General features: G+C 36.7%; 1 protein-coding gene across 1 annotated transcript in view; it reads right to left on the bottom strand.

Moving 5' to 3' along the window:
* Window positions 1–27,275, bottom strand: part of ADAMTS19 (ADAM metallopeptidase with thrombospondin type 1 motif 19) — a 302,428-nt gene that overhangs the window by 24,581 nt on the left and 250,572 nt on the right. Inside the window, exons 19-21 of the mRNA XM_061188127.1 lie at window positions 17,455–17,590; window positions 13,410–13,614; window positions 9,767–9,919 (exon numbers count right to left, since the gene is read on the bottom strand). Of these exons, the coding sequence (XP_061044110.1) occupies window positions 9,767–9,919; window positions 13,410–13,614; window positions 17,455–17,590 (494 nt within the window). The remainder of the gene's footprint in view (window positions 1–9,766; window positions 9,920–13,409; window positions 13,615–17,454; window positions 17,591–27,275) is intronic.

Raw genomic sequence — 27,275 nt, 5'->3', positions numbered from 1 at the left:
AAAGCACACTTACAGAACTGGTAAAATTTACATGATAATTTAAAATTCTTTTTGAGCTTCTTTTAAAATATGAGAGTGCTAACTACTCAGGAAAAGGCATACTTATTTTCCCATAGTTATTACAGAGTCCTAGGACAATATAATACATCAGGTAGATTTCAATACCATCTGAAGTATGTGTATTAAGAAAATTATTTTTACTAGAAACAATCCAGATACATGCAGGTCTTTCATAGTTACAAAAATAAATTATTAAGCAATAAATATGGTTTATTTTGAGTTTTAGCCAAAACATTATATTCAGAGAAAATGCAAAAAATTATTGTAAAAGGCCATTTTGAAATCTGTAACTACCTGGAACTAGAAAATCTTCACTACAAGAATGATATCAAAATAAGTAGAATTCCTATTAACTTAAATGCAAGTTTTATAGTTAGAAAACATATATTAGTTTGATACAATTCCCCTATTCATTAGAAAAAAATACCTTAGTTTTTAGATTCCTCTTCTATTCAAATGAATATGCTGTAGATTCCGTTTGCAGGATAAGTTAAAAATGACTCACAATACTGTAAACTTTATATTTACTGCTTCTAAACAAAGTTATACCATACTACCTGTATAATTAAATCATCCAGAATGATTTCTGCTTCCAGCATTATTTTGAATTATATAACTACAAAAGACTCATAATCTCTTATCCAAAAATCTATTAATCATGTCATAATTTGATACATGGCCAAAGCTATTCATTTCCTAGAATTTTAAAGGACTAAATTAAGTTCAAATTATAGTGTATGAATGCAATCTAAGAATTAACCAAGGATTTTGTGTGGTTCCAAGGTGCTTTGTTTGTCTTTAAAATTCACTTGAATAAGTATAAACCACTTGTTAATAGTGCACAGAAAAGTTAACTCTATAAAAGCTTCATGAAGGACCAAATTCTGTGTAATAGATAAAACAACACTCCTTTATTTGCTCCTCTATTGGCCTCCAATAACGAAAACAAGAAGTTGTAGAAGTTCATATAAAGGCAGAAAGGTCAAGTTCAGCCAGAAAATATATGGCATACCATTAAACATAAGAGGCTATGTTATTTTTCAAATCAGTGTTCTCTGCTTAAGACAGCTTAAATGAGTAAATACAGACTTATAATGCCAGGAAACAGATGGGTCATGTTTTGCTCTCCCAGGAAAGACCCTAAGGCCATATCTATATCAGAATGTGGCATATAATTATTTCAACAGTTAACTCAAGCCAGAGCAAAGCAACCACATTGTTTTTGTCCTGTTTTTGCCAACTTTCTAGTCTCAATGAAATAAACACTAGCATTGTTTAATAAAGGCTGTATTATATCTACTTAGAAATCAGAGTTAACAATTATATGACGGGAGATTTTTCTCTTTGAGTATATCTATAATTTTCCCTGTCAAGCTGAGAGCAATTTTCCCACTGTTTACACAAAACCATCAAAACATAAATGCTAGAAATCACATAGGCTGATACAAATGCAGTAAACAGTTTGAGGCATAAGCCATATTCTTAGTAAGCCTCCATTTAGCTAGTATTACCTTGGCTCAAGTGGTCAATGGCTTTTAGACAGTGCGAAAATCTGAGAATATACATGTTTTAACTGATTCTCTAGTGATTCATCCATATTATTGAGGGAGGAGCAGAATTTCAGAGCTAGACATTATGGATAGCCCATTGAATAATTCTGATTAAAGCCAACGCAGGGCTTAATTTTAAATCAATTTAGGTTTACCAAGTGTTTAAAAATATCAGTAGAATTTGAATGAAACTGACAGATTAGTTGACTTCAGAGGAGCATAGAAATCGACCCACAATTGCACCCATCTTGTTGCTATTTTTATTCCAGGAACACAGTTGATAAGAATAAGAGATTGATGTGTTTCCTCTGACCATGAATACTTTAATCACTGAAACTTATTAATAATCACAGCACTATTCCTTTTTCTGTAATTATTTTGGACTGGTCTTCATTTTAATATGAAAGTGATAACTTAGGAGTAAAACAGGAGGAGAGAAATCAATAAAGTTCACATGGAGCCACTGGCTTTAATTTGTGCATGCCATTAGAATCTGTTATGTTGAGAACTCAATCATAAATGAAGAAGGAGAAAACAGCTTTAAGGAAAAGACCAGACATATTCATATAAAGAGAATAGAAAATGCAACATAACTGGATCTCCTACATAAGCAAACAAACAAACAAACACACCAACAAACAAAGGTTAAAAGTCATGGAGTAAGACTGGTTCAAGATGGCAGAGTAGAAGGACATGCGCTCACTCCCTCTTGCAAGAGCACTGGAATCACAACTAACTGCTGAACAATCATCAACAGGAAGACACTGGAACTCACCAAAAAGATACCCCACATCCAAAGACACAGGAGAAGCCAAAATGAGATGGTAGGAGGGGTGCGATCACAATAAAATCAAATCCTGTAACTGCTGGGTGAGTGACTCACAAACTGGAGAACAATTATACCACAGAAGTCCACCACTGTAGTGAAGGTTCTGAGCCCCACATCAGGCTTCCCAACCTGGGTGTCTGGCAACGGGAGAAGGAATTCCCAGAGAATCAGACTTTGAAAGCTAGCGGAATTTGACTGCAGGACTTCGACAGGACTGGGGAAAACAGAGACTACACTCTTGGAGGGCACACACAAAGTAGTGTTCATATCAGTACCCAGGGAGAAGGAGCAGTGACCCATAGGAGACTGAACCAGATCTACCTACCTGCTAGTGTTGGAGGGTCTCCTGCAGAGGCGGGGTGTGGCTGTGGCTCACTGCGGGGACAAGGACACTGGCAGCAGAAGTTCTGGGAAGTACTCCTTGGCGTGAGCCCTCCCAGAGTCCGCCATTAGCCCCACCAAAGAGCCTGTAGTCTCCAGTGCTGGGTCACCTCAGGCCAAACAACCAATAGGGAGGCAACCTAGCCCCAGCCATCAGCAGACAAGCAGATTAAAGTTTTACTGAACTCTGCCCACCAGAGCAACACCCAGCTCTACCCACCACCAGTCCCTCCCATCAGGAAGCTTGCACAAGCCTCTTAGATACCCTCATCCACCAGAGGGCAGACAGCAGAAGCAAGAAGAACTACAATCCTGCAGCCTGTGGAACAAAAACCACATTCACAGAAAGATAGACAAAATGAAAAGGCAGAGGACTCTGTACCAGATGAAGGAAGAAGATAAAACCCCAGAAAAACAATGAAATGAAGTGGAGATAGGCAACCTTCCAGAAAAAGAATTCAGAATAATGATAGTGAAGATGATCCAGGACCTCGGAAAAAGAATGGAGGCAAAGATCGACAAGATGCAAGAAATGTTTAACAAAGACCTAGAAGAATTAAAGAAAAAACACTTAGAAGAATTAAAGAACAAACAAACAGAGATGAATGACACAATAACTGAAAAGAAAAATACACTAGAAGGAATCAATAGCAGAATAACTGAGGGAGAAGAACGGATAAGTGACCTGGAAGACAGAATGGTGGAATTCACTGCTGCAGAACAGAATAAAGAAAAAAGAATGAAAAGAAATGAAGACAGCCTAAGAGACCTCTGGGACAACATTAAATGCAACAACATTCGCATTATAGGGGTCCCAGAAGGAGAAGAGAGAGAGAAAGGACCTGAGAAAATATTTGAAGAGATTATCATTGGAAACTTCCTTAACATGGGAAAGGAAACAGCCACCCAAGTCCAAGAAGCGCAGAGAGTCCTATACAGGATAAACCCAAGGAGAAACACGCCAAGACACACAGTAATCAAATTGACAAAAATTAAAGACAAAGAAAAATTATTAAAAGCAACAAGGGAAAAACGACAAATAACATACAAGGGAACTCCCATAAGGTTAACAGGTGATTTCTCAGCAGAAACTCTACAAGCCAGAAGGGAAGGCATGATATATTTAGAGTGATGAAAATGAAGAACCTACAACCAAGATTACTCTACCTGACAAGGATCTCACTAAGATTCGATGGAGAAATCAAAAGCTTTACAGACAAGCAAAAGCTAAGAGACTTCAGCAGCACCAAACCAGCTCTACAACAAATGCTAAAGGAACTTCTCCAAATGGGAAACACAAGAGAAGAAAAGGACCTACAAAAACAAACCCAAAACAGTTAAGAAAATGGTATTAGGAATACATATATCGATTATTACCTTAAACGCTCCAACCAAAAGACACAGGCTCACTGAATGGATACAAAAACAAGACCCATATAAATGCTGTCTACAAGAGAACCACTTCAGACCTAGGGACACATACAGACTGAAAGTGAGGGGATGGAAAAAGATATTCCATGCAAATGGAGATAAAAAGAAAGCTGGAGTAGCAATACTCATATCAGATAAAATACTTTAAAATAAAGAATGTTACAAGAGACAAGGAAGGACACTACATAATGATCAAGGGATCAATCCAAGAAGAAGATATAACAATTATAAATATATATGCACCCAACATAGGAGCACCTCAATACATAAGGCAAATGCTAACAGCCATAAAAGAGGAAATCGACAGTAATACTATAATAGTGGGGGACTTTAACACCTCACTTACACCAATGGACAGATCATCCAGACAGAAAATTAGTAAGGAAACACAAGCTTTAAATGACACAATAGACCAGGTAGATTTAATTGATATTTATAGGACATTCCATCCGTAAATAGCAGATTACACATTCTTCTCAAGTGCACACGGAACATTCTCCAGGATAGATCATATCTTGGGTCACAAATTAAGCCTCAGTAAATTTAAGAAAACTGAAATCATATCAAGCATCTTTTCTGACCACAACGCTATGAGATTAGAAATCAATTACAGGGAAAAAAATGTAAAAAACACATACACATGGAGGCTAAACAATACGTTACTAAATAACCAAGAGATCACTGAAGAAATCAAAGAGGAAATCAAAAAATACCTAGAGACAAATGACAACAAAAACATGATGATTCAAAGCCTATGAGATGCAGCAAAAGCAGTTCTAAGAGGGAAGTTTATAGCTATACAAGCCTACCTCAAGAAACAAGAAAAATCTCAAATAAACAATCTAATCTTGCACCTGAAGGAACTAGGGAAAGAAGAACAAACAAAACCCAAAGTCAGTAAAAGGAAAGAAATCATAAAGATCAGAGCAGAAATAAATGAAATAGAAACAAAGAAAACAATTGCAAAGATCAATAAAACTAAAAGCTGGTTCTTTGAGAAGATAAATAGAATTGATAAACCTTTAGCCAGACTCATCAAGAAAAAGAGGGAGAGGACTCAAATCAATAAAATTAGAAATGAAAAAGGAGACGTTACCACAGACACCGCAGAAATACAAAGCATCATAAGAGACTACTACAAGCAACTCTGTGCCAATAAAATGGACAACCTGGAAGAAATGGACAAATTCTTTGAAAGGTATAAACTTCCAAGACTGAACCAGGGAGAAACACAAAATATGAACAGACCAATCACAAGCAATGAAATTGAAACTGTGATTAAAAATCTTCCAACAAACAAAAGTCCAGGACCAGATGGCTTCACAGGTGAATTCTATCAAACATTCAGAGACGCGCTAACACCCATCCTTCTTAAACTCTTCCAAAAAATTGCAGAGGAAGAAACACTCCCAAACTCATTCTACGAGGCCACCATCACACTGATACCAACACCAAACAAAGATACTACAAAAAAAGAAAACTATAGACCAATATCACTGATGAGTATAGATGCAAAAATCCTCAACAAATACTAGCAGACAGAATCCAACAAGACAAATAAAGGATCATACACCATGATCAAGTGGGATGTATCCCAGAGATGCAAGCATTCTTCAATATATGCAAATCAATCAATGTGATATACCATATTAACAAATTGAAGGATAAAATCCATATGATCATCTCAATAGATGCAGAAAAAGCTTTTGACAAATTTCAACACCGATTTATGATAAAAACTCTCCAGAAAATGGGCATAGAGGGAACCTACCTCAACATAATAAAGGCCATATATTACAAACCCACAGCAAATATCATTCTCAGTGGTGAAAAAGTGAAATCATTTCCTCTAAGATCAGGAACAAGACAAGGATGTCCACTCTCGCCACTATTATTCATCATAGTTTTGGAAGTCCTAGCCACGGCAATCAGAGAAGAAAAAGAAATAAAAGAAATACAAATTGGAAAAGAAGAAGAAAAACTGTCAGTGTTTGCAGATGATATGATACTATACACAGATAATCCTAAAGAAGCCACCAGAAAACTACTAGAGCTAATCAATGAAATTGGTAAAGTTGCAGGATACAAAGTTAATGTACAGAAATCTCTTGCATTCCTATACACTAACAACGAAAGATCAGAAAGAGAAATTAAGGAAACAATCCCATTCACCACTGCAACAAAAAGAATAAAATACCTAGGAATAAACCTACCTAAGGAGGTAAAAGACCTGTACTCAGAAAACTATAAGACACTGATGAAGGAAATCAAAGATGACACAAACAGATGGAGATATACCATGTTCTTGGATTGGAAGATCAATATTGTGAAAATGACTATACTATCCAAAGGAATCTACAGATTCAATGCAATCCCTATCAAATTACCAATGGCGTTTTTTACAGAACTAGAACAAAAAATCTTAAAATTTGTATGGTGACATAAAAGACCCCGATAAGCCAAAGCAATCTTGAGGGAAAAAAACGGAGCTGGAAGAATCAGACTCCCTGACTTCTGACTATACTACAAAGCTACAGTAATCAAGACGGTATGGTACTGGCACAAAAACAGAAATATAGATCAATGGAACAGGATAGAAAGCCCAGAGATAAACCGACGCACCTATGGTCAACTAATCTATGACAAAGGAGGATATACAATGGAGAAAAGACAGTGTCTTCAACAAGTGTTGCTGGGAAAACTGGACAGCTACATGTAAAAGAATGAAATTAGAACACTCCCTAACACCATACACAAAAATAAACTCAAAATGGATTCGAGACTTAAATGTAAGACTGGACACTATAAAACTCTTAGAGGAAAACTTAGGAAGAACACTCTTTGACATAAATCACAGCAAGATCTTTTTTGACCCACCTCCTAGAGTAATAGAAATAAAAACAAAAATAAACAAATGGGACCTAATGAAACTTAAAAGCTTTTGCACAGCAAAGGAAGCTATAAACAAGACGAATAGAGAACCCTCAGAATGGGAGAAAATATTTGCAAATGAATCAACGGACAAAGGATTAATCTCTGAAATATATAAACAGCTCATGAAGCTCAATATTAAAAAACCATACAACCCAATCACAAAATGGGCAGAAGACTTAAATAGACATTTCTCCAAAGAAGACATACAGATGGCCAAGAGGCACATGAAAAGATGCTCAACTTCACTAATTATTAGATAAATGCAAATAAAAACTACAATGAGGTATCACCTCATACCAGTTAGAATGGGCATCATCAGAAAATCTACAAACAACAAATGCTGGAGAGAGTGTGAAGAAAAGGGAACCCTCTTACACTGTTGGTGGGAATGTACACTGATACAGCCACTATGTAGAACAGTATGGAGGTTCCTTAAAAAACTAAAAATGTAATTACTATATGACCCAGCAATCCCACTACTGGGCCTATACCCAGAGAAAACCATAATTCAAAAGACACATGCACCGCAGTGTTCATTGCAGCACTATTTACAATAGCCAGGTCATGGAAGCAACCTAATGCCCATCGACAGACGAATGGATAAAGAAGATGTAGTATATATATACAATGCAATATTACTCAGCCATAAAAAGGAACGATATTGGATCTTTTGTAGAGACATGGATGGACCTAGAGACTGTCATACAGACTGAAATAAGTCAGAAAGAGAAAAACAAATATCATATATTAACGCATATACGTGGAATCTAGAAAAATGGTACAGATGAACCAGTTTGCAAGGCAGAAATAGAGACACAGATGTAGAGAACAAACATATGGACACCAAGGGGGGAAAGCGGGGTGGGAGGGTTGGTGGTGTTGGGATGAATTGGGAGATTGGGATTGACATATATACACTAATGTGTATAAAACAGATAACTAATAAGAACCTGCTGTATAAAAAAATAAATTAAAAAACATTTTAATAAAAAGTCATGAAGTAAAAAAGAATATGTATTAGAGCTATCCATTACTTTCCTTACTCACAAAGGCTGTTCTAGGTAGGTAGCAATGTATTGACAGTAACATAACAAAACCAATTCAAAGTAATTCAATACAAGTCTATTTAAAAATTACATACATGTAAATTGTGGTAAAATTGAAAAAAAATTTTTAGGCTTAGCACAGAAAACCAAAAGCAATGTTTTCTATGATCTCCCCAATTAATTTTGATTTTCCTTAAGATTTGATGAGAGGCCACAAAATAGGCACATTTATTAATCAATTATAATAGTATTTGTCATGCAAATAGGATTTGCTAGCCTTATTTCCATATGCAGCAATGTTGGACAGCTTAGAGTTCTGGGTCATAAATTACAATAAAACCTGGATATTCTGTTTTTTGCAATAACAAATTTTGTTTCTTATAGTTAACTAGGAGTTAACAACATTTATCACTTAGAATATTTCTATTAATTAATAAAGTTGGAAAAATATTGCATGTCTATTCTAGTAGTTTTAACTTTTTCTTAGAGCAGAATTATTTCATTTAAGGAAAACATGTAGAATTTCATTAGCCAAGATGAACAAATGCAGAGTTTCTACAACTGATAGGGAGCAATAGGTGATCCTCCCCACACCCCTCCAAGGAGTACTTTCATTTCCTCAACCTAGTTTAAACCTTCAGTGCTGAATGAAGTGTCAATATAAAAATAGCTTGAAAACAATGGTGTTGTCTATTCTCCTTATTTCACTCTTATGGAAACAAAGACACAGAGGTATCTAATGAGGGAGTCCTAACCATCCCCCATGTTTCTTAACTTCCAAGCCATGCCCTTCTCTATCACACTACAGTACTCTATTTTCCTCTCGTAGAATTGGGAAACATAAACCCTGAACATGAAAGAAATTATTTATGGTTAGTTTGGAATTCTCTTCTGTCTAAAAGTTGTTTACTCTGAAGTGTGAGATTTCCCTATATGGTTCACCAGCTAAAAGCTGCATGGATTGGGCTGAGTAGTTCCTAATTCTGTAATCAGGGATTGATTTACATTGTTGACAAATGCATCCTTTAGAATCCCAACGTACACTTTAAATGTTCGAAGTTGTGGAAAGAGTATAGTGTGCACTGAGAACTCAGATACGATGTTAATAAGCAAACTTTGTTGGAGAGGAAAGGCATGAATAATCATAAGAAAATAGATTTTAAATGTCATGAATTTCTTGTTGGGCAATAACGAGGAGGCTGGCTAACCACAGTGCATTGTACAATGAAAACATTTCTTCCAGAATGTCCTTTAGGGTTATTTATGAATAGCTACCACTCCCCCCTCCATGCTCTGGCAGCCACCATTTTTTTCCCAGTATTTCACACATTTTATCTTACTTATTCCTTAAAACAGTTTTATTGAGATTATGACCATAGACAGACAGGCAGGCTTTGAACCTGGGTATTTAATACTCTACCTCCATGATCTCTATTCTCTATGCCTCCTAAACTTCAGACTGTGTGGTTATAGTACCCAGGACAATGCTGACATTACTGAAACTCAATACTGAGGATGTGCAGAATGCTTCTCACCTTAGACCAGTCACCCATTCGCCACACATAGCATTTGGAGTAATCCTCACAGTCCTCAGCCTCCCTGGGTCTGGTGGAGAGGACGCATTTCTTTCTGGGGTTAGTACACCTCACGGTCCGATGACGTACACCTTTGCCACACTTCACTGAACACTGGAAGATAACGGCAGAGAAGTGTGGATAAAGCTGGTGATTAAGAGATACATACTGATGGTGGGAATGTAAATTGATACAGCCACTATGGAGAACAGTATGGAGGTTCCTTAAAAAACTAAAAATAGAACTACCATACGACCCAGCAATCCCACTACTGGACATATACCCTGAGAAAACCATAATTCAAAAAGAGTCATGTACCACAATGTTCACTGCAGCTCTATTTACAATAGCCAGGACATGGAAGCAACCTAAGTGTCCATCCACAGATGAATGGATAAAGAAGATGTGGCACATATATACAATGGAATATTACTCAGCCATAAAAAGAAATGAAATGGAGGTATTTATAGTGAGGTAGAAGGAGTTAGAGTCTGTCATACAGAGTGAAGTAAGTCAGAAAGAGAAAAACAAATACAGTATGCTAACACATATATATGGAATCTAAGGAAAAAATAAAAAAGGTCATGAAGAACCTAGTGGCAAGATGGGAATAAAGACACAGACCTACTAGAGAATGGACTTGAGGATATGGGGAGGGGGGAGGGTAAGCTGTGACAAAGTGAGAGAGTGGCATGGACATATATACACTACCAAATGTAAAATAGATAGCTAGTGGGAAGCAGCCGCTTAGCACAGGGAGATCAGCTCGGTGCTTTGTGACCACCTAGAGGGGTGGGATAGGGAGGGTGGGAGGGAGGGAGGTGCAAGAGGGAAGAGATATGGGAACATATGTATATGTATAACTGATTCACTTTGTTATAAAGCAGAAACTAACACACCATTGTAAAGCAATTATACTCCAATAAAGATGTATAAAAAAAAAAAAAAAGAGATACAGACTGATGATCAAATTACGTTAGGAATTGGTTCTCATCATCTCTCACAAGCCTATCACCCACATAAAGGCCAGAATGAAGGAGAAGGAGAACACCAGGCTACAGCCCAGCATCAGAGGCCAGGTGGAGCTTCGGCATAGTGCTAGGGGTGAATGGGTTTCAGGAACACAGGACCATTACTACAGACAGTCCTGTAACACAGGGATTGTTTATGAAAGACAAATAGTAAACAACGATCAAAATGTAAAACGCTAAATCTGACTGACATCAATTTTTTGCATATAATTATATAAGGAAATTCATTTTATTTCTGCTAAGATTTAGTTTGTTTTAGCCTTAAGCAGTGTTTGTGAAAAATGACAATTTCTAAGAGAATATCATTTCTCAAAACTTTTCTTAAAGCTAAAACAGAGAAAACATAGCAAAAACAAAACAGTTTCTTTAAATAATTATACACCCCTAGAAATAATCATTCTCAATGGCTATATGGATTGAAAATATAATTCAGTTCAAAATAAGTTTAGTTCATTTCATGAATAATTGATGCTTGACTGACAGTGTGACATAACAGGTATGAAGCATGTAAGATGTAACTGACCATCTTGTTTACATTTATGTTCCCCATTATGGAATATGTATAAAGCTTCCCAGTTTTACAAAGTTATGTATCACTGATTATCTGGACACAGGAACCAAAATGGCATTGGGTGGGAGATGGGAAAGGGAGGGGGGGATGAGAGATATAGCAAAACTTGAAAACCTAATTTATATCTGTGTCTAAAAAAGGTCCAAAGAAAGAGCTGCAGTTATGCACTTAGCAAGAATGTAGTAGAGGAATAACCATGCAGATTCCAGTAGTTGTCTTCCTGAAAACTTAAGCATAGAACTCCTGATGTTTTAAATACAATAAAATTTGCACAAATGCGTCATTGTCTCATAATTTATGGTTTGCATTTGAATATCCTGAGCTTTAAGGTGGACTACATGTGTGATTTGGCATTTTAAGATTTACATTTTTATTTTTTGCAATCAAAACTAACCTTGATCCATAAACTCAATTTTTATATTAAATCAAGACAAAAGAGACATTTTTAAAATTGGTACATTGCATTGACCTATTACTTCTCCTACCTGGTGCCAAAAATCTGTATGGTAGGATATTTCTGACCTATTTCTTCCTGAAGAGTTTGCAGAAATGCTAGTTAGGCTGAAGGAAGGGTATTTCTGTTTCTCTGATGTTCACATGAGTCTTTTCTCCAGATTGTACTCATCCATTTTCATGTAAAATTGGACAATCCATTCATTCTCAAAAGTACTCATTACAAATGAGGAAGAATCTATGCCAGAGTGAGATATAGCTTAGAAAAGTAAGACAAGAGAAAGTCACACTATTTGCTAGTGCGTTTTTTGGGGGGGGGGGGGTTGGGTTAACTGAAGAATATTCCCAAACCTCATTATCTAAGCTACTTTATCCTCAATTTTCAAAAGAATGGCTACTTACTGCAGCCTAGCATTTTCTATTTGTCATTTTTACATCTTAGCTAATATTCTGAAATTAAGCATATTTTGCTCTGGGTGTGTGTGCACATGTGTCTTTGTGTATACATATGCGTATACAAGTGTGAGGGTGTTTATGAGTGTGTGTGTGCATGCACGCACATGCTCACCTAAAATGCTCCAGAGCAGCTAGTAAATATAAGTAATGACTGATGTTATCATAAGAAGATATGTATCATGATAACAGAAAATAAGCATACAGTTTGGCATGGAACAAAGCTGCATGCTACATACTACAAGCTGGTGGGTGTATGGTGCAGTGAGCCTGGCAGCATTGAGTTCAAATCCTAGCTCCAACACTAAGTAGGACTTTGGGTAAACTATTTAAATTCTCTGAGCTGTAGTATTTCACAAGGGTGAAACTTAACTTTTTTGCATTGCTGATTAAATATCAACAAGATACTAAATATGAAGTAAGAACAGAATCCCTGCTCACAGGAAATGACTGTTAAATGTTAATGTCCTTTCTTCTCCTTTCTCTTCTAATGCTCAGGAATATGAGTCAAATGTGTATTTTCTTTTTTTTTTTAACATCTTTATTGGAGTATAATTGCTTTACAGTGGTGTGTTAGTTTCTGCTTTATAACAAAGTGAATCAGCTATACATACACATATATCCCCATATCTCCTCCTTCTTGCGTCTCCCTCCCACCCTCCCTATCCCACCCCTCTAGGTGGTCACAAAGCACCGAGCTGATCTCCCTGTGCTATGTGGCTGCTTCCCACTAGCTATCTATTTTACATTTGGTAGTGTATATAAGTCCATGCCACTCTCTCCAAATGTGTATTTTCATATGTGTCCACTAAAGAGTATACTCATGGTAAAGAAATAAAAAAGCTGGATTCTAAAATGTATATAATATATGCTCTTGATTACGTTACAACAGTCACAGAACAAAGAATAAATCTGTTTTTTGCCTACTTTCAAAATTATTTATAATGAATGTATTCCTTTTATTACCAGAAAAACCAATAAATGGTGCTAAAACTGCCATGCAGAGAGACTCTGAACATGATAAAACATGACCTTATATAGGCTAAGAGTAAGAAAATCAGAGGGAAACGGAGAAGCATCGGGGTGGGTACCGCACCTCGGACCACACGCCCGCCTCCCACACGGTCATGCAGTCCTGGCCCTCGCAGCGCTGGGTGGAGGCCGGCTTGGGCCCGGCGCAGTCCCTCTCCCGGGCTCTCATCAGGGTTCCATTGCTCAGCTGCTGGGTACAGGCCACTTGTCTGCTCTGCATCCCTTTTCCACAAGTTCGTGAACATGGGGTCCATTCTGTCATCATCCATCTAAAAGTAAAGCAAGAGTCACTGAGACAAGTTAAAAGATATCTACTTACAACATATTTTGACATGGTTAGAATTAGCAGAATGTTTACACAATAGATTTATACCTTTTTTTTTTTTTTTTTAGTAATATTTGAGTTTTCCCTAAGACACCCAGGCTTTCTATTGCTTCTCCACACTTCTCATCTCAGGGCCTTGCTCTTATTAGAATCTCAAAGGATGTATTAGACTCCGTCCCTGTCATGCTGCACGCTTTGCCTGCTGCTGCCCGTCACGTCATATTGCCATACTGAGGTACCTAACAAGTATAAAATTGCTAATATACATGAGTTGGTCCTATTCTTTGCATTTTGAATCTTCACAATAACCCCGCATATTAGGTACTACAACTATCGTGGCCTTTTACAGAAAGGGAAACCAAGGCAAGGAGAGGTGTAGTAACTTACCAAAGGCCACAGGTTGTGGAGTCAGAAATTGAAATCAGGCTGCAGACTACCTCACAAAGAGACATGTGCAGGTATTTGCAAGTAAAAGAAGCCTGCCACGGAGAACTCCCTACTTATCTGGAGGAAGTAATCACTAATGTATTATGCCCATCACCTGCAATCAGATTGCTGTTAACACGATAACATTTGCACTGCAGTACTGCCTCTAATGAAGTTCCTGTCCGCTCATCTATCAAGTATGATGCAGACCTACCATTTTGCTTTGGAGTCCCCTAGTGGATTTTTCCTAAAGTGAATATTTATCTTCCAAATTTATTTCAATTTCTGCTTCATCTTTCTGCACAAGGATACCTAGGCTATAAGCACAATTTAAACCCATCTATATGCCTTTCCCCTCAACTAGGGAACCAACCATGGAACTATGGAAGACACCACTGAAAAGAGAAGTATTTGCAATTTCATGAAATCCTAATTTTTTAAATAAAATAAATTTTAGAAATCCTTAGTATAATGATAAAAGGTTACTTTTTTCATTCCTTGGAAAGCTGCTGAAAAATAACAAAAATATGAAACATATTGTAGTGAGAGAAAAAATTTTATATTTTAGAATTCATCTAATTGGGAATTATCTCATTTCCTCATCTTCAAGACTCCTTCTTACAAAGTTATTTACTAGTGCATTAATATATTTTATATTTGGTACATAGGGTTACATCAGGCCATTTGGTGACTTTTTCAAAAAATGTGAATGGTAATTAGAATGTTTTTTACCATGGTGGGGAAAAAAGAAGAAGCAAGAGGAACAAAAGTTGTGCTATGCCAGTAAATCTTGGAAAGATTTCCTGTGATGACCCCTCAGTATTGCCCATGTCCATTTCTTACTTTCCAGTATTTTGGTTAACCTCACTGACATTGCTTCTTGGTGGTTCAAAATACACTGCCTCCTTTTCCAAGGGAAAGAAGATAATAATTGCTAACAAAAAGACTTCCAGTCTCCAGCTGCAAAAATTTCTCACTCAGAAATGTATCAACCTTTTAAAACTATTCATTTTACCAAGTCATTATCAAGGCATTTTCCCCCAAGATAGCTGAGGTCAGTGAATGAACAATAAATGGTGTGTCCTGTACATTCTGATTCTTCACAGACCAGGTTAGGAAGTGACAAATATGCTCTAGTCCTCAAATCCAGGTCATTCAAGATTCCTGATATATCAGAAAAAGCTCCTGCTCTTTTATACAAATGGGAAAGCTATATGGTATATAAAAGAAATGGTTTTTGAAACATTTTAATAAATTATTTAACATAAGATAAATTAGCATTTTAATGTCTATTAAAAGAGATTAAAAAAGAGAAAGATAATTCTTAGGAATAGTAATAACAACAACAAAAAAATCCAGGTTCTTTAGCTGACAGGGCAAAAGCTAAAAACTCAGCATCTGTTATCTGCCTAGCAATGAATGGAAAAGACCCAAGGACCTGACCGTAGGCAACAATATTTCCCTAGGTCACCCTTTCTGTTGATTACTACCCTGCCTTATAAAAACACGTAATTAAAGCAGCCGCATAGCACAGGGAGATCAGCTCAGTGCTTTGTGACCACCTAGAGAGGTGGGATAGGGAGGGTGGGAGGGAGGGAGACACAAGAGGGAAGAGATATGGGGACATATGTATATGTATAACTGATTCACTTTGTTATAAAGCAGAAACTAACACACCATTGTAAAGCAATTATACTCCAATAAAGATGTTAAACAAAACAAAACAAAACAAAAACACGTAATTACAGAGTTCAGATGAAAAGCATATAGTCCGGCTCGTGCAAAGGGCATTATTGAACATTATTGAAAGTAATGTACGTTTTTCTTTTGCATATTCTTTTACATACCATTCTTTTATTCTCTGGAAGCATATTTTTCCCTTTGAGGGGTAGGGAAGAATTGTTAGAGCACGAATGCAAAGAAAGGAAAAAGTAGATAATCAGCTTTTGATACCTTAAATATACTGAGTCTATAGAAAAGCAAGTCTTGAAATTTCAGCTTTGCAGAGGAAGACAAGATTTTCCAAATTCTTTTAAACTCTCGTTAACATAGCATGAGCCAGATCTGGAGGGCTTAACAATTGAGTTTTACAATAAGCCAGAAATAGAAGGAACTTGGGATGCAGTGCTACATCTGAAGGGGAAGGTGGGGGAAGAGGGAAACCAGAACTGAGCATTAGAGATTACTGAAGACAGAAAAGCCTAAATATAGTTAATCGGCAACTCTGTTTCTCCCTCTCCTTTCACTTCCCCATACATTGTGGTGGAAGGTCACGAGGAAGGTTATATTAGTTAGAGAGCGCTCCAAAGCTACAAAGTCTCTGCATATCCAAGTTGCAGTATATACACATTCGCTGTGACTCCACTGCAGAAACTATTGGGAGAGGAGATCAATTGTTTGACTCCCTAAGAACTCACAAATACACCCTAACTCACTGAGCTTCAACAAATCTCTTGAGGGTCAGGATAGAATAAGTCTGTGTCTCCATATTCTAGAGGAATCAATCCAGCCTCAGACTCTTTTTGTCATTCTGTCCCACAAAGTTTTGAGGACTTTTGACACTGGGGCTGAGTTCCACTCAAGCCCAACATTAATTTTTATATGAAAGCACAGAGATTTTCGGGAGCCCTGTGCCTGAAACCATTCTGCACAGCCTTGCTGCAAGCCCACCCCAAAATCATACTAAGGTTCCATTCACCCATCTCTGCTGGCTACTGAGGCATAGCCTTTCTTTTACACCACTTTAAGGTGCTCAGCATTGCTGTTCTATCCCCTACTCATGAGTTTCTTGCCTGCTTTGTTGCTTATTACTCACTGGGGAAGCCACATGGGACCGAAGCAACCAACTTTCGAATAACTAGGACCCAGGTCAGGAATCTGGTGATCAGAGATCAGGAACCAAACAGTTTGCCTTGGGGACTCTGGGGTGAGGAAGTGAGGATCTAGCCTTGGGGACCAGAAGGACCAAATGCCCCCACTGTTGTGTAGGGGACTGGGTCCTGGCCAGTCCCACTTTAGTTTATATCGTCATTGGCAAGTGCTTAAAACACCATTTTGGAGAATTTAGGAATGAGTAGCTGAATTCAACCAAATAACCAGATTTTTGAAGAGGTGACCAACAGGTTACCAAATACTTTTAAATACTCCTCTGCCATCCAGTTAGGAGATGTCTTCACACTGTGGACAGCAGCTAAAGTTGAGGTCAATCCTAACCTTGCTTTTCTAACACTCATTCCATCAAGTTGATTATCTTTCTTTCTTCGACCTTGCTTATTTAAAGCCTTACATTTTGGTACATATCCACTGCATTGTTTTTAAGAAAATGGGATTTTGTTAATGAGTGGTGCGACAGGGTTACCTTGTTTGGCACGGTTGCTCATTGCACTTGCGAATCTGTGGCTCTGGCTTGGTTAAGTATTTGCATTTCTTATTGTCCACAATGCTGATATTTTTGTTCATGATTTTCGTGCAAGACACTGTTGTCTTCCTTTCTCCTGAAAAGAGCAAATAAACATAAAAAGAAATGTTATTTTAGGCCTCTATACAATGGACTTATTGCATAGTCTTATATACATGTTTATTCGAGGTATTCCTAGACTTGTAATTTTCATATTTTAAACAAATTTTAGGTTAGATCAATGAGGATGATATTATTTATAATTTACATAACAAAATGTATCTCTAGGCTTAAGGAAGATGAATGGTAATTTTTTTTCTTGTTAGCAATTAAATGGCAAGTTTTATAATACAAAGGGATTATGGTGCATAAGTTGATAAGACATTATTTAAAGATTTTTATAAAGGACTGTGCCATCTTTTAGCATTCAGTGGTGGAAAGCAGTATTTGTATAAAACCTTTGTGCTGTCATGAAAGCACATAAACATACATATAAACGTGTGCACATTTTATCATCTGGCTGTACACCATCAGGGGGTAAGTTATGGGAAGCAAGCTTATCTTGAATATAACCCAGACCTTTATTCTTGTCACTTCTGGTAAAGACCCCAAGAATTCAAGAAATCCTCATTCCCTAATGATTATCCTGTTCTCTAAGAAAAGCCATGGGAGTTTTCCCATTTTCCACCAGCTTTCAGAAAACTGGCTTTTCCCCTTTCTCTGGTAAGATAAAGTCTGATTATAAAAGGTAAAAATGACTATTTGTATGCTGTATTCATTTTGCTTAGAGCCCTATAAGCACACTTGCTTGACAACACTTTTATTATTTCATCTTACACTGAAAAAGCCTACTACATATGTGCTGATTCTATTTCTCTAAAAAAGTTTAAGTATCTACATAGGATTTAATAATTTAATTTAACTTGTTTGACATTATAAAATAATTAAATCAGCCAATAATTTTAAAGCCAGACAGGTCATGAAGGATTAAGAAAAAAAAATCACAAGTCTTTTGGGTCACTATTGAAGGGCCCATTAGTTAGGATCCTATGACTATCATGCAATGATAATTAGGAAGCTCAGAGCATTCATACTGGTCATGCCAAACAGGACAGCCTGGGCTTGTGGCAGAGAGGTCACTCTGTTCTTTAATTAACAGAGAAGGAGGTTGGCATCAAGAAAGGATGTAGAGAGACAGAGAGAGCTACTTTGACTAACTTTTGAGTATCTTTTACTTTGACTTGAGGGGGATTGGGAGAGACAGGGGTAACCAAGTGGAAGGCAAAAGAATAGAAACAGGTTCAGGGTCTTTCCTTGATTACCCTCTCAACAGCACTGAGCATAGTCCCATGACAACTTGTAGTATAAAAACATGACTATATCTACATACATATGTGGATTAACTAATAATTATATCTGTGGTCACTGCATGTCACGTTATTGAAAACATTTAGATCTTTAGTTCCATCTTCTAGCATAGGCAGCACAATGTTGGCTAAATTATTTTCTATCTGGAGAATCCCAGAGTTCTGGAGCAATGCAATTTTTTCTATGGGAGCTCAAGACAGACAAGAGTGCCAAGCAGGTAAAAGGTCTTCTCCTTCAAGAGGGAAAAGGCATGCCTTCAACCAGGACTCTGTGGCACTCAGTGAAGGGTGCACCAGTGGGCCAACAATGGGGAAGGCCTTGAGATGGACATCCAACCATAGATAAGTAAAAGGTGCCCCCCAGGTGCTCCTTTCTCCACCGAGAAGTTGCCTTGGAACAAGGGTGCATGACTTGGCAAATGGAGCATGGGCTGGATTGCGGTCCCTGGGGCAAGGACTTTATGTGGAGTGCCAGCTGCCTAACTGATGCAACAGCCATGTCTCAGAGGTCCACTAGCCTGACCTGTGCAGCTCATGCAGTCAGGCAAGCTTATGCTAATGTGTAGAGGAAAGGCAACCTTACAAGCCCCAGGCAAATGTTTAGGGGCTGTCCAGGTAGGTCAAGAAGGGTGGGGTGAGGCATTAGACTTAATCTAATAGTGTTCAATACCCACCAACTTCAAATAATTTTCAAATAAGCTGCTAGAGAAGCAGAAATGACTTATGGTGTTAATTTTTCTTCACAGAAAAAAACTGGCTTTACTAGGTAGGAGTTACCTAAATGTGAAAATTTGGGAAGTTTTTGGTCAACGTCCACCTAGTTTCCTATGCCTCAGGTGCTCCTATATGACCTTTATGAAATAGGTGTAACACAAATTTTGTATAATGCTAGCATATGTAAGTATTATTTCTACATGACAATGATGCCTACCTAAAAGTAGGATTAAAATAAATGTTGCTTTTATGAAATATAAATGTTAGTTTTAAAATCTAATTTAAAACCTCATAGTTATCAGACACTCTTTTATAGAATAGATGTAGTTGTCTAAACTAATTTAAATTTAATGCTTTTTGCCAGCTACAGCACAAAAAGATGACAGACAATATCCAGAAAGCCTTTGCTGAACTTCAGTGTAGCCACGGAATGAGTAACTCAGAGCTAATTACACTGCATTTTTTCCTTTACTCAGAAAATATCTAACCTTAGTTATGTTGGCCCAGAGGTAACATACTGAGCTTTTGAAAAAAATCTTTTAAGTATTGCTATATCAAAAGAGATACAGGTATTGGCACCGTTACAGGGAGGACCTTACTGGTGCTCTAAAAAAGTATGAAGCCATGTGAGCATGAACTGGAACATTTCCACCGACACTGTAGCAAAGACCCTCACATCATAAGTTTTTTGGCAGCTAGAAGAGGGATTAGCCCTACTTTTTAAAAATTTCATTGAACAAAGACAAAAGAATCAAGAAAAGAAATCTAATGCTCAGCTACAGGTACATTACGCCTATGAAAATACAACTAGGATCTTAAAGCCATACAGAAATGTTATTGTTTGATTTCTTTCTTTTATATATTTTTATGTCCCAGCCAACACAGGAAATTTCCATTATAGCATCTAATAGCAGTATTTACAACGCATCCAGTACTGTGGAACCGAGGGATGAACAGAAAGTGATGAAGTAACTGGCCTTCTGCCTGAACCTTGAGTAGCTGCAAGCTGTTGACAGTGTATTATTTGCTTTATGGCAATTAATTTCATCTCGGAGTCATTCCCACTAAATCAGTATTGGGGAAATCTGTTTTGAACATAATTACAAATAAAATATACTAACCATTATATATTCATCTTATTACCAAATTTGGGCAAAATTTGAAAAGGAGGGGTAATTTTTATTTACAGATTCTTTCTTTGTTCTCTGAAGACACTGAACAGAGTACATATTATGTTGTGTTCCTTCTTTTCCAATCTCAGTGATAAATTGATTTTTTTTTCTATGCTCTGTATTTAACTCATGAAATGGAAATTTGTAATAAAACTACAGTCTACTCAGGTAGATCACATTTCTAAAACCTGCATCATACATGTAGAAACAATCTGGGGAGTGGGTTCAGTGTTTTAATATGCATAACTGAAATTCTCTCTATGTTATGGGACATTTCAAACTTTTAAAAAAATTTTACTTTTTAATTTTGAAATAATTGTATACTCACATCTACTTGTGAGAAATAATAAAGAGAATCTGAATACCCTTTTCCAGTTCCCCACAGTGGTAATGACTTGCAAAACTATAGTACAGTATCACAACCAGCACACTGACGTAGGTATTGTTAAGATGTACAATATTTCCATCACCACAAGAATCCCTCCAGTTACCCTTTTAGAGCCACACCCACTTCCCCTACCATCCACCACTCAATAAGTCCCGGCAGCTACTAACCTGTTCTCCATTCCTATAATATTTTCAAGAATGTTTTGAAAACTGTTATATACAGTGTATATACAGTGTATAACTTTTGGGGACTGACTTTTTTACTCTGCATGATCCCCTTGGAGGTACATCTTCATTGTTGTATCAATCATTTGTTTCTTTTTACTGCCAACTAGTAACTCCTGCTGTGGATGGACCACAATTTGTACAACAATTCATCCAAACGTTTTACTAAAACTGGGAAAGTCTATAAGAAAGAGACTATATATATTCATCTGTCTTTACATTTTTCTTTAAAAATTTTTACTTAATTATTTTCTATTGAACTAACAATGACTAGCAAGCAATTGAACCAAAAGTAAAAATACTTTAATGAGGAAGAAGGTCTTTTTTCTGAGCACTTCTTAGAGTTGCATAAAATGGTGGTTATTTTTTAAGCGTACATTTTTTAACCTGAACAACTTCAAAAATCATGTTATGTCCTTTAATTTTTAGCCATTCTTTTTACATTTCTATAAAACATTTTTTCCCTCAAGGTTTGGGCTTAATATTAAAATGACAATTTCATTTTTTATTTTAATAAAAAATTGTATTTTTTATTGTTCATAACACTCAATAAACAATCCAATGTGATCTTGTCATTTCCATACACACAAATATTTTAATGGAATCCCCTAACCTTCAAGTTAAATTTAACTTGAGTGCTAGCATAACACTTAAGTACCTTCATGAATTACCTTCTTTCTACTTTTTTGGTCAAATAATTTCCCACAGCTTGATCCTCATATTTTTCACCCTAGTAATAAACATTCTCACTAACCCCAGGGCCTTTGCACCTATGCATATCCCTGGAAGGCTTTTTACAACTCCCCATATCACTCTGTATGGTGTTTTTTTATTATCTAACCCCTACTAGGTGGATAGTAAACTTTCTAAAAACAGAAAGTACTCATCTTTGGATCATCCAGCGAAAGTGCGAGTACAGTCAGTATTGGTAAAGGAATCAACAAATGAAATATAAACATGTAATTCAAGCCCAAAGTACTTTCTGCACTAAGAGGTTCATCTCAACACTGTGTTTCCTAAGATGGTAAAAAATCATGTGCAAACTAAATGAATAATTATGGGGAATAATTATATATGGCAAATCTAATACATGGATTATTATTTAGGTGTTAAAATTCAAGTTTATAAAGAGTTTACATTAATATAAACATTCCTATTAATTTAAGGAAAGAAAGCATCAATAGGATACAAAATGGCACTAAATATTACTAAAACAAAATAATGCAGAGAAGAGCAAAAATATATTTTGGTGCGTTTTCTTTGGCTAATAACATTTACTTTGGTACATGCAAAGTGCCTGTGAAAGGGAAAAACAGGAAAAAAACCAGCACCCTTAATAAGATACAGGTATTGGTATACTGAAATACTTCCTCAATTTGGACCCCAAAACTTCGATGCCTCCTGAGAACCTGGTCATGGACAAGGAAAGCCATGCCTAGAAGATATCACAATACAAGGCTTACAGCATGAGAGTCATAAGCTAGCAGGATTTGGACTAATGTGAAGAATGTGGAATGCTGACCTATTTTTTTCCCCTTCAAATTGTATCTATTCAGATTTCTTAAAAGCATGTTTAACTCTTCATTTATTTCAAAACACGTTATTAAATTTGGGGGCCTTCATTCAAGGTTTTATTTCATTCATCTACTAGATAAAAGTCCTAGAGTAATGCAGTTACTGTATATAGTATGTGTAATGGTGACTCCACAAAAAACCCTCAGATATTATGGAATGATAGATCCCTGATGCCTCTGAAGACCAAGATGATTTCAAACAGTCTTTTATGTCAAAAAAATCCTTTATCCACTGACCCCTACTTCTGAGGTGCCAAAATAAATTTAAAACATCCTTTCAAAGATTTTTAGATATTTTAGAACACCAACGCAAAGTAAACATTTATTTCACAAATATGTTTTAAGATGTTTGAAAAAAAAGGACTAATATCAATGGCCAATGCTAAAGTACAAAATGATATATCCATTCAAATTTTTCTGGAACTATGATTTGAATTTGACAAGATCGTGATGAAAAGTGTACAGGTTAAACTGCTGGAAAAATTTACTTGAGATCACCAGCATTACTAGATATTTTAAAGTAATATTTCTTCTAAAAGAAGAAGTTTTTATATCTTAGGCTTTTCTTATCTTGTAACAACTGGTATTAATAAATTAATAGAAATGCATAATAAGTTAACTCTTATTTGGGTAATTTTAAAACTTAGTTCGAGATACTGATGTAAAAGATCATGATAAAAATTTAGCTACTGGACATTAGGTATTTTTTAAAAATTTCTTTTTCCCACTTATTTACGGAATGTGATGCCTTAAAATTGTATTCAAAAAAATAACATGTCAAACACTGAAATTTTATACTGCCCTTGATACTTTATTTGCTCTTTCTTGCTTAATATTTCTGTGAAGTAGAATAGTTCTATTATTCCTCTTTGCTGCTGAAGATAAATTTTGCATGAGTCTGTTTCCAATGTTCTGTGCTTTGAACTTACTCTCATCTAATTCATGAATATGCTGAAAGATTACAAAGCTCTTTCTGGCTATAAAATCGACGAAACGGAGTCAGAAATAATGCGATTCTTGAAACCTTGTCCATCCACTTTATTTATGAACTGCAAAGGAAAATAATATCCAAATGCCCAGAAATATTTTGGCATTGAAATGAATATACGTCCTATTAACATAGTCAGAGATAATTGAAAACTGTTGACTAAACACAATGGAACAGATTTGAGAGAGAAGGTTTATTCAAGTGCAAATCATATAGAGGTTGCTTATAATTAGGACTATTTTATAAAATAAGTCATTTGAAATAAAAGTAAGGACATATCTAAATTCTTATTTAACATATTAAATAAAACATCTCTTTGAATCCAAAGAAACCCTATGTAGGGTTCCCTTTTCTCCACAGCCTCTCCAGCATTTATTGTTTGTAGATGGGAGTGTAAACGGATACAGCCCCTATAGAAAACAGTATGGAGGTTCCTTAAAAAACTAAAAATAGAACTACCATATGACCCAGCAGTCCCTGTACTGGGCATATACCCAGGGAAAACCATAATTCAAAAAGACACATGCACCCCAATGTTCACTGCAGCTCTATTTACAATAGCCAGGACATGGAAGCAACTTAAATGTCCATCAACAGAGGAATGGATAAAGAAGATGTGGTACCTATATGCAGTGGAATATTAGCCATAAAAAGAAACAAAATTGGGTCATTTGTAGAGACGTGGATGGACGTAGAGACTGTCATACAGAGTGAAGTAAGTCAGAAAAACAAATATCGTATATTAACGCATATGTGTGGAATCCAGAAAAATGGTATAGATGATCTTATCTGCAAAGTATAAATAGAGACACAGACGTAGAGAACATATGGATACAGAGGGGGAGGGGGAAGGAACTGGGAGATTGGGATTGACACATATACACTACTGATACTATGTATAAAATAGATAACTAATGAGAACATACTGTATAGCACAGGGAACCCTACTTAATGTACGGTGGGGACCTAAATGGGAAGGAAATCCCAAAAAGAGGGGATATAGGTATATGTACAGCTGACTCATTTTGCTGTACAGTAGAAACTAACAACATTGTAAAGCAACTATACTCCAATAAAAATTAATTTAAAAAAAAAAAACAAAGAAAACCTATATAATCTCTAAGGGACATGCTATACATACTTTGTGGAAAGAAATGACACTAAACCCCTGAACTGCTCTTGAAGGAAGTATATGACATGGAGGAAAGAAGACTTGAACTCTGGAGTCCTGGATTCTAATCTTGGCTCCTCCCACACTGGGCCTGTGACCTTGGGAAATCTCAATCTCTAATGCACTTCTATTTTCTCATGTTAATAATTATGAAGTTATGCTTAAGAATATCTAAAAGCCCTTCTGACCTTGAAACTAAAATAATTTACATTGAACCTCTATTTCTTAAGGCCTGACAATTGACAAAACATATTCTAGGTTGCAATTAATGTGATTTTGGAAAAAATTTTTAACCCTAAAAATTCACTTGTTCAAACTGAAGACTGACAACTTCTGTATGTTTACTTCCGAAGCTTTTACTAGACCACAATTATGGCAGAATGAAAAAAAAAAGAGGATAATAAAATTCACTGGGCAAACATTTTCCTATCTAGAGTCTCAGATGTAAACAGATTTTAATGACTGCCTTTCAGTGCGATAACAGGAACCAGCAACCTTTTCATAGCTCCATTTCCTGATAACCCATCACGGAATGGCGGCTGAGTTATATTAAAGAAGAAAGTTCTAACTCTGTGGATCTTCACTTTAAATATGTTTGTTTCTATTTGTGTTTTTGTTTTTTATGGATAGGGGATGTGAAGCAGAACCCCTTAAGTGAAATGGGCCCTGACATCAGTAAGAAATGGGAGAAGCAGAGGAATAGGAATTTGGGTGTACACGGGGTCATCAGCAGGAGAGGACCGAGGACACAGGATCCCAAGTCACATGGTGATAATGCGACCCCAGGGAAACATGGCCAATGAAAATTTCATTGTGCCAAGGATGATTGCTACAAGCTTTTAAATTGTGAGTGACTAGAGATCCTTTTGTTATAATTACTCTGTACCCCTGGGAGCAAAGTATACTCTTTATAATCTCTCCCTTCCCCTGCCCACCACGTTGCCTTTTCTCTGGTGACCCCAGAGCTCCAAGTGCTCCAGCAAAAGCTGCTCCTCCCCAGCCTCCACACCTCTGGATGTTCCTGGCACCCTTTTTCTCTCTCCTGAGGACACCGTTTCTTGCTTCCTTTACAGCCGCCAGTGGGGTGGCCATTTTCTTGCTTACACCCCATACCTTTGCATCTAGAGGCAGCACGGGTGCCCATGCTCCACGTTGTCACCACCAGACCATTCTCCCTTCCTTCTTCCTAAACCTACAGCTTTGGAGCAGACTATGCAGTGCAGTCCCCTTCTTGCTGTAACCGAACACCAACCCCTGATTCAATCTCTCTTTTTACTCTAAGATTTTACCTCCTGGATTATTGTTCTATTTTCTAATACTGCTCCTAACACATTTTTTTTGTAATTATTATAGCCATTTGAACGTTCTTCTAACACTGAGGCCTCTCAGTTCCGGGCACACTTCTCTTCCCAAAGATCTGTACTTTCACTTCACTGAAGCCACTAACTCTCCTGGTCTTGTTATTACTAATAACTATATCCCCTCCATACTCTTAGCTCTATTTTCTGTCACCATCTCCTGTATTTCCAGCCCTCTCCCTTAAGTACCCTGAGTCTAAAAGTTCTTTAACTCCACCAGGCCCTAAAATCCATTAATGCTACCACCTTTTCACTGTCTTTCAAAGTCCTTTGTATTTTTACTTTCCTCTTCATACAACTAAATTCCATGGCCAATCATTTTCAACTCCTTACATACAACCTCAGGTCAAACGGATTCTCCTTTTGTTTTATTATACTCACATGGCAATTCCAAAACTTGTACCACAAGTGCATCTGTATGCTATACATAGCTGGAGGGTAAGTATCATTATGATATGTGTGTCAAGCTAAATTCATGACTGTCAACTTCAAGTGGACCATCAATGCTACCATAAAGTCAAAATACATGTACCATTTCATTCATTCTCTCATTCTCTTAAGTGACCACTTCACATCTCCTCTCTTTTCAAAATTCCCATATCTCCTTTCTCACCTTTAATCTCAGCAAAATGGCCTTTACTGATAAAATAGATGCAACCAAAAGAGTACCACCACAAGTTTCCAACATCTGCTTCTGTTCAAAATACTGTATTTTTTCCTGTTACTAGTGATGGGCTCTCCATATTTCTATCCAAAGCCAACTATTCCATTCCATCCATCCTGCCAACTTAAGGATATCACTCCAGAAATTTTTTGCTCTCTCCTT

The sequence above is a fragment of the Eubalaena glacialis genome, chromosome 4, assembly GCF_028564815.1.
Source record: "Eubalaena glacialis isolate mEubGla1 chromosome 4, mEubGla1.1.hap2.+ XY, whole genome shotgun sequence".
In the NCBI taxonomy this organism is placed as follows: domain Eukaryota; kingdom Metazoa; phylum Chordata; class Mammalia; order Artiodactyla; family Balaenidae; genus Eubalaena; species Eubalaena glacialis.
The sequence above is the reverse complement of the archived record's forward strand: the minus strand, read 5'-3'. Positions and strand labels throughout refer to the sequence as shown.